The sequence below is a fragment of the Choristoneura fumiferana genome, chromosome 26 (assembly GCF_025370935.1).
Source record: "Choristoneura fumiferana chromosome 26, NRCan_CFum_1, whole genome shotgun sequence".
NCBI lineage: Eukaryota > Metazoa > Arthropoda > Insecta > Lepidoptera > Tortricidae > Choristoneura > Choristoneura fumiferana.
This window is the reverse complement of record NC_133497.1, coordinates 10,676,978-10,686,348: the sequence shown is the minus strand read 5'-3', so window position 1 is coordinate 10,686,348 and position 9,371 is coordinate 10,676,978. Positions and strand designations below refer to the sequence as shown.

At 41.6% G+C, this 9,371-nt stretch overlaps 1 protein-coding gene across 1 annotated transcript in view; it reads left to right on the top strand.

Annotated features, from left to right (window-relative positions):
• LOC141443153 (spectrin beta chain, non-erythrocytic 5-like) overlaps positions 1–9,371 on the top strand; it is a 181,496-nt gene that overhangs the window by 82,125 nt on the left and 90,000 nt on the right. Inside the window, 1 exon segment of the mRNA XM_074108361.1 lies at positions 6,754–6,914. Coding sequence (XP_073964462.1) covers positions 6,754–6,914 — 161 coding nt within the window.

Below are 9,371 nucleotides of genomic sequence, written 5' to 3'. Positions count from 1 at the left end.
TATCGTTTTTTGTCTCACTAGATGGCGCACTGTTGCGTGAGGTTTTTAAGAGTCTGTTATTACGGGCGTTAAAACAAAGTTTAGATAAAAATCATATTTAAACACCTTAAAACCGTACCATAAAAATATCCAGCAACCACAGTGTTGCTTAGTCCCGTTTTGTTCGAAAAAAAGGAGGACAAAAGTTTCCAAAAGACAAAACTGTCTCAAAACACAGACATTCATTGCCCGTAACGCATAATTGCCATAATTAATTTCAGATAATTGCAAAATATTCACAAAATTCTAATTATAAATAACCCGCGTAGCTCACCAAAAACTATGAGATTTGACATTTCGGAGACCTCACGCTACACTAGCGCCTCTAGCGGCGAATTCATACGCGATAGCCCTCATTGACAACCACGAACAAATCTATAACATATCAAAACCTCAGGATATTCAACTGAAACCACATTTTCCATACTTTAGGTCCGGGGTCCTTTGCGGTTACATCAATCAAGTTGGTGAATTAATATCAATAATGTATGGAAGTCGCAAATTTTATCTGATTAATTTCGACAAGTGAGTTGTAATACATTATATTGTCCAGCATTAACTGACCTAGAAAGTATTATTTAGGATCACGTTCAAAATTACACCATGTACATTTGACATTATGGCTGTATAGATATTTATGCCCTAGACTGTACATGTAAAGTTCTGAGGTAACAAACATAAAACACATATACTTTATGTAAAAAAAAAATACTGAACTCTTTAAAATTACATTACGACGTATAACGTTTCAAACTTTCGAGATTCTCACTCATAGCCAAAATACCATCTAGGGGAGTGTACACGTGACCACGGCAACTGTAACGTTGCCGAAACGTCGAGGTAAATATTACTTGTACGGGACTTGTATATGGTATTTTGACTACATTACGACGTTTTCCTATTTCAATGGTTTTAGTACGATTCGATTTTCTGTACAAATAAAGCGCACAGGCAATTTATGTAGATGTAAACTCTAGTTTTAAGTTATGATCATGATCAAGACACAAAAGCATAGAATGCCAAGCATATTTTAGTAACATGTTAATTTTTGCACGACGAAATAAAATCGACTGCCGATTCGCGTAATTTAAATTTAGCTGATGAATGAAATTAAAACATTAGGCGAGTTAAGTAGGTCTCACCGCCGGCGAGGAAACGATTGGCTATCGACTATTTTCTCGCTCAAGAAACGAACAAAAGATATAAGATCCTGTGTGAGTAAAAGAGACATATATATTAATAATTGATCGCTGGCGGTTCACACTGCCGGCGAGAACTCGCTCTTACACCTTTTGTCGCAGCGACAAGAGCTATAAAACTCGCTGGGCTATAATAGCTCAGCGATACTCGCTCAGCGCTGTTAGCTTGGCGGCCGCCCGGCTCGAGCGAGTGGAGCGAGTAATCGCCCGTCGTGCTCGAACACTCGCTTTTCACTGCTCGCCCACTCGTTTCTAGTTACTCGCTCTGCTAGCTTCTCGCTCGTCGTCGGCGTGGGACAAGTGCCTTAATCGAGTAAAGTAGGTTCAGTATCCTACTCGTACAAATATTATAAATGCGAAATTTGCGCGTGGTGTGCAAGTTTGTGGGTGACAGTCTTTACCGACCCGGACAATACCGACCCTGTTTTTCGTGTACACGCACATTGAATGCCATGCCACTAAATATTAGCCCGGTATGCGGTTACGCGTGACCATACTTGACCTGATAAATACCGACCAGATAATTATCGTACGTCAATACCGAACCCGTTTTTCGTGTACACTGAATATTAATGAATTTAGTAGAAAATAACTTAATTTAGTCCTGGCGCTTCGCCGGCTGCTGCCACAATGGAACCTAACACAAACGGGCGGGATAAACATGTAGTAATTATTGGCTCCGATTATCATGCCGGTAATTATCAGGTCGGTAATGTTTAGCGTACCTACTTATTCATACCGGGTAGATATTGCGTGACCGGAATTTACCGATTTTGAGATAAAAAGCTACTGAGTCCACCATGGTCCAGTGTACTCGCAACGCCTCTAACCGGCAGAAATGGAAGCACATCGCTAAGAGGGCTGTCCTCGAAAGGGTCTGCGACCCACCGAACATCTCTCCATGTACTCGTCTGCGCAATGCGAACCCACTCTGACAAGAGTGTGTCGACTAAGAAGAAGAATTTACCGCGCTGTTATTTCGAAGCCATTTGAACTACCAAATATCAGGTCGGTATTGCTCGGCCGGTAAAGTCATGTCGGTTTTGAGTGCTCCCCTAAGTTTGTTATTCTTTGACGCTAAGGGTCTCCTTGTGTCTATCCACGCAGAATCGGCATAAGCCGACCAAAAAACGCTTTATATCTATGGTCGATTTGTGAAACCAAGATACTAAAATGACAGTCTTAAATGTCAAATGTAAAAATAATGTGGCCAGCACAAAACGAACAGTGCTGCTCTATGATTTCGGTTTCCGATCATCATCAGGCCTACGCGTCTGTTCCAGACGAATTTTGGCGTGTTGCCTGTGCAAATGCGAAAGTTTGTTTGTATGTTTGTCCGTCTTTCACGTCGAAACGGAGCGACGGATCGACGTGATTTCTGGCATAGAGATAGTTTATGGGCCAGAGAGTGGCTACTTTTGATCCCGGAAAAATGCACAGTTCCCGAGGGAACAGTGCGCGATAACCGAATCCCACGCGGGCGAAGCCGCGGGCAAAAGCTAATGTCTAAAAAATATGATTGGTTTTTTTTGGAGTCTTTTTTTTTTATTTCAACTCCAAATTTGTTACTTTTACGGGTAAAAGACTCCAAAAAACCAATCGTAATTTGATTGCTTAGTAGCGACATCTCTTGTCTGGGTGAGCGGTTAGTTCCGAAAGAATGTGACGTCTCTTGACGCAACATAGATGTCGCTAGTGCTGCTGCTTAAGTAGCATAGTAGATATAAGCAACCTGAGATATGTATGGGGTTATAGCACGCAGCACGGTTTGCTGAGACCTGGGTTCGATTCCCAGCGCTGGTCCTTTTTTCTGGTTATTCTGTGCATCTGTCTCAGTTTGTATTTTCGGTCCAAAAAATAATCTAGATCACCAAATTCTACAGACCATTCATCGAAAATGTGACCATGAGTTGAGGCGGTTGGTACACTCGAATGATGACCTTTTAACACTGCACCAATGGCCGACAGTTGAAGACAGTTTAACAAAGCAAACAAACAAACAAACAGCTAAACAAACACGGACAGGCGACACTGACAAAGCGGTAACTGTTGCTGTTACCGTAGGTTTTTAAGAACTCCCAGCGCCTCCTCCCTCGTCTCGTCCCTGTATGTACATCATTATTTTACTTTAACAATAACTTCAAGCAGTATCAACAATGAAATAAGGGATAAGTTCACCTTTGTACGTATTATCCTGTTATCTAAAGACCTCTAGCGCCATCTAGTTGTCATATAGAACAACTGAAGCATCACACATCGCGCTATCGAAGTTTTATATTAAAACAATTATTCAAACTAAGGATACACATACATAAAAGAATAAATCATAAATAAAAGTAATTAATTAATTATAAATACCTATTTAAAACTTTAAACTAAATTAAATCTTAAAAAATGCCCCCGTGGCATGGTGCCCAAAAGGCTGGCAGCATTCCCTCGTTGAATAGCGATGGCAATTCTTCGAGGGAGATAGCTGCAGGTATATATTTTTTAAGCACGGGCGTCCAATGTTGGACAGAGGTTTCCCCCATAGATCTCCTATTATTTCGGAGGTTGGAGAGACTTAGTATCAGTTCATCTAAAAAAAAGCACTTGCTACTTAGACCAGTTGCTACTAAGACCGCCTGCTACTTAGACCAGCTGCTACTTAGAGCAGCTGCTATTTAGACCAGTTGCTACATAGAGCAGTTAAAAAAATACTGTTTATTTCACTGAATTACAAAAATAATCTTCCGCTTACATTATACTTATTGTTTTGTTTCTTTTCTTTTGTACAATAAAGAGTTTACATACATACATACATTCTAATCTTAGATTTTATTATTTTATTTTTATTACTCGTGTGGTGTCGGGTTAGAATTACACATCAATTACATTTCTTCCGTGGATGTCGTAAGAGGCGACTGAGGATATAGGTTAAGGTATACCGTAGGCGACAGGCTAGCAACCTGTCACTATTGTACCTTTTTTGTCAAACTTAAAACCTAAATTGCTAAAAGTGGCTCCGAAGCGGTAACGTTTCGTGTGCTCTGCCTACCCCATTTGGGAATACAGGCGTGATGTTTGTGTTTTGTGTTTGTGTAATCTTAGATTTTAAAGATTTTAACGAGTCTAATTGTCGTTCTTATATCTAACTCAATAAGGAAATTACATTAATCATAGGATACGCCTACTAATCGGAAAGGCTGTTTGTCAGCATTTTTATTATCATTTAGTTAAACCACTAACTACATTTACTGGAAGTTGCTACTTAGACCAGTTGCTACTTAGTTCAGTTCCTACTTACATCAGTTGCTACTTAGACCAGTTGCTACTAGACCAGTTGCTACTAAGACTAGCTGCTACTTAGACCAGCTGCTTTTTTAGACGAAATGATAATAACCTTGTAATAAACATTAAATGTCAGACGTACCCTAACGCCTCCTGTCGTTTCTCGATGTCTGCTATATAGGGACTCTCAGATGCCAGCAGTTTCTTGGCTAGCTCTTCGCACTGGCTGAACCGTTCAGCGCCGCTTTCCACACGGTGGCGGAGCTCCTCGAACTTGGAGCGCAGGATCTGAGGGAGACCAGTTGTTTGGTGTATCGAATAACGTTTTGTTTATCATCGTATTTTGTCGGAAAAGTTCGTGTTCGTCTCGCTCTCTCAACTAAATTACTGAAGTTTACGAAGCTAATTGGCATTGATTATATGAAGATTGGTTTTTTTGGAATCTTTTTGTATTTTTCATTTCAATTCCAAATTTTTACTTTTACGGTCATCCCGTAAAACCTAAATTGAAATACAAACTGAAAATAGATGCACAGAAAAAACAGAAAAATAAAACCATCACTGGGAATCGAACCCAGGTACTCGGTAATCCGTACCGCGTATCACCATCAGTGGTGTAGCGGTATAGCACGCGGTACGGATTACGAGGACCTGGGTTCGATTCCCAGGGATGGTATTATTTTTCTGTTTTTTCTGTGCATCTATATTTCAGTTTGTATTTCAATTGATCACATTCTTTACAATGTGGTCTAATTCCGAAACCATTTCGAGGAACAGCCGCCAAGTGTTCATACCAGCAAGTGTTCGTAGTCCTGCCCGTAGTCCTCGCTGGCTGCTGCTGCGTACTGCTCCTGGATCCACTCCTCCAGCTCAGCGCTTTCTGCCAGGTATTCATGACTGGAACAAACCAAATACTAACTAGTTGCTTCCTGCGACTTCGTCCGTGCAGATACGAATTAATATTGTTAACTATACCCTTATTATTTTTTTGGCAACAGTGCCTTCACACTTTCCTTAGGCTCCAGCTCCCTCTTTTAGAGCTTTAAAGTAAGTCAGTGTCAAAAACTACCTTGTAATATCCGATATAGTTGGATGATAGATATTAGTTAAGATGTTTAGATTTAGTTTTTCTTTAATTTTATACTGTAGTTTATAAGCAGGTATTTTATTTGTAATTATTTATTTTGAAAAAAATGACTATCCGTCAAGTTTCTTGCGGCGCATTCTTCTTGGCAATGATGGTCTTTCCGAAAGCGCTGGTAGTATGTAAAACCGGCTAAGTGCGAGTCGGACTCGCGCACGAAGGACTCCGTACCATTATCTATACAACATTAGACATTAGCGAATAAAGGCAAAAACAAGTTTGTTGTATGGGAGTCCCCATTAATATTTTAATAATTTTGTGATAATTTCAAATGTGTACTATTACGACTCAAGAGACTAGAGCCCTGTGACACACAGCGGAGTCTCAGTAATATGGTTCCGTTGGCACCCTTTGGGTACGGAACCCTAAAACGGCCAACACTATGCTGAGTTGAGACCGTTTCGCGATTTCGCAAATACTGTCATTAATATTTATTTTATACTTGTTTTATTTTGTGTACTTATGTAATTTGCGAATTAGCGAATAAACGTTTCTATTCTATTCTATTATATTCTAAAAAGTGAAATGTAAAAGAGCTTTAGTGGCTCCATTAAATCCATTAAGCCATTCTAGCTAGCCTGAGTCAACGGGGGCAGGCTGAAACCAGCGCTGGCAGCTTCTGAGCAAGCGCAGCATAAGCTGAGCCTGTTCCTTTTGCCACACAGTGCAAGGGACTGGCAAACCCATTTTTTATTAGTTAATAAATAATAATAAATATCACGGGACAATTCACACCAATTGACCTAGTCCCAAAGTAAGCTTAGCAAAGCTTGTGTTATGGGTACTAAGCAACGGATAAATATAATTATATAGATAGATACATACTTAAATACATAGTAAACACCCAAGACCCGAGAACAAACATTCGTATTTTTCATACAAATATCTGCCCCGACACGGGAATCGAACCCGGGACCTCAAGCTTCGTAGTCAGGTTCTCTAACCACTAGGCCATCTGGTCGTCTAAATTTAGTATTTAATTAGTTTATTGTCTATTTGTATTCTGTGTGCCTATCCTGTATTGTTCATGTTGGCAAATAAATAAATCTTCTTCTTCTTGATTGTTTGCAGTATTAGCGGTACAGTAGTACTCACCGGCAGACGCTCTCGACCAGCGCTCGCTGCCGCTGGGCCGCGAGCCTCTGGAGCCGCTGGAGCGAGTCGTCCAGCGCCCGGTGCCGCGCCAGCAGCGCGCCCCCCGCCTCGTGCCCCCCGCCCGCCATCGACGACGCCACGTGGCCCATCTCAGATATTATAGCTGCGTATGTGTCCAGCTCTAGCTCTACCGCCTGGGGTCAAAACATTAATAATAATAAATAAATATCACGGGACACTTGGCACCCATGAGGGCTGTCGCGTATGAATTCGCCGCTAGAGGCGCTAGTGTAGCGTGAGGTCTCCGAAATGTCAAATCTCATAGTTTTTGGGTGAGCTACGCGGGTTTATTTATAATTAGAATAATTTTGTGAATATTTTGCAATATCTGAAATTAATTATGGCAAATATGCGTTCCGGGGCAATGAATGTCTGTGTTTTGATACGGTTTTGTCTTTCGAAACCTTTGTCCTCCCCTTTTTTCCGAACAAAACGGGACTATGCAACACTGTGGCATGCTCCATATTTTTTATGGTACGGTTTTAAAGGTGTATTAAATATGATTTTTAATGTAAACTTTGTTTTCACGCCCGTAATAACAGACTTTGAAAGTCATACTTAAAAACCTCACGCAACAGTGCGCCATCTAGTGAGACAAAAAACGATAGCCCTCATTGACCTAGTCCCAAACTAAGCAAAGCTTGTAGTATAGACACTAGGCAACGGATAAACATACTTAAATTCATATTGAACATCCAAGACCCGAGAACAAAGATTCGTATTATTCATACAAATATCTATATATATTATAAGTACAATGCGTTAATTAAACAACTGAAAGCCTGAAGGTGCGGCCTCATGCACCTGCTCGTCGCTCGTTTGCAGCGAGAAATCTGGTCACATGAAGTAGCGACAAAGCTGACAATGTTGAGCTTTATCGTTGGAAAAGAACAAAAGACATCTGTTATTTTTTTGTTTTCATTTACTCCGATTTCTTTTATTTAAACCAGCTTCCAAGACCAAGATCATTCCTGCAAGCAGCCAGCTTCTATGGGTGTGTACATGAAAAACGGGGTCGGTATTATCCGAGCCGGTAAAGAGTGTCACCTGTCAAAATGCAATGTAAGCTTCTAATATTCCTGCAAGCAGCCATGTTGGGTCTGCTGCTCGACGCGGCGACTTGACGCTACTTTTTTTTCGCCTCTTAAAATACCCTCATTGTTTCCTTACCTTGTGCCTGGTCAGGAGTTGCGTGGCGCGGTGCCGGTCCCTGCCGACGTCTGCCGAAGAGAGCGCTGCCGCCTGCAAAAATATCCATTCCATAATAGTATTTTATGCAACTGTATCGTAATAGGGGTCCTTAAAACACGAGTGTGGGTTTATGAAACGAGGCGTAGCCGAGTTTCATAATAGGGTCACATGAGTGTTTTAAGGCCTAATTACGTACAGTTGCATTCAAGGTTTTATCTATAACCATATATTAAATCCTCTATCATGTGTTCAAGAACCATTAACTCTTACTAGGTAGGTATGTCTGCCCCACGAGCTGCGCCCGCGACGACTGCTGCTGCACGTGGTCGCGCGCCCCCCCCCCCTCCGTGCTGTAATGATGTATGAAATCTGTATCGTAATGACCATTACGATACAGCCGTGTTCATAATAGATCCAATGTCGTAATGCTGGTCATTACCTATGGTTTTTGAACGCATAATTGAGGATTTACTACATGGGTGTAGATAAACTGACTAATCTACATATACAACTACACTCTGTCTCTGTCGACACATATATTAATAAAAAGTTGTAGAACAAAAGTAGCACAGTTGGGGACGTGTCTGAATATCGAAAATTATATCTAGAGTTCAAAACTCGACGGTCAAAATATCTAAACCGAAAATACAAACTGAGAATGGATGCACAGAAAAACCAGAAAGAGGCCAGCGCTGGGAATCGAACCCAGGTCCTCAGCAATCCGTGCTGCGTGCTATAACCCTACACCACCGCTGGGCAGGAATCTAGACACGAATTTTTCCTATGCACACATATCTCAGGTTGCTTTTATTCTACTACGCTACTTAAGCAGTAGCACTAGCGACATCTATGTTCCGCTCTCATCGAGAGACGTAACATTCTTTCGGAACTAAACGCTCACCCAGACAAGAGATGTCGCTACTAAGCAATCAAATTACGTTAGTTTTTTTTGGAGTCTTTTACCCGTCCCTCCCAGCCTGTATACGTCCCACTGCTGGGCACAGGCCTCCTCTCAGAACAAGAGGGCTTGGTCCATAGTTCCCACGCGGGCTCCTGCTTTTACCCGTAATAGTAACAAATTTGGAGCTGAAATAAAAAATACAAAAAGACTCCAAAAAAACAATCATAAAATATCTAAAGTAGCGTAGGTTAGGTTAGGTTCGATAATTTTGACCATCGATTCTATGCCTGCTCTATGAGTAGAATCCGACTTGGATTCAAGTCAGAGGCAGCCTGTATGCTCTAGATGGCTTGGAGTACCTTGTCAGCGAGCCAGGAGTCGACTTCGAGCGCGTCGTGCAGGAACTGCTGCGCGCGCAGGGCGGCGTCCAGGCGGGCCGCGCGCGCGTCCGCCGCCAAGCACACCGACCTGT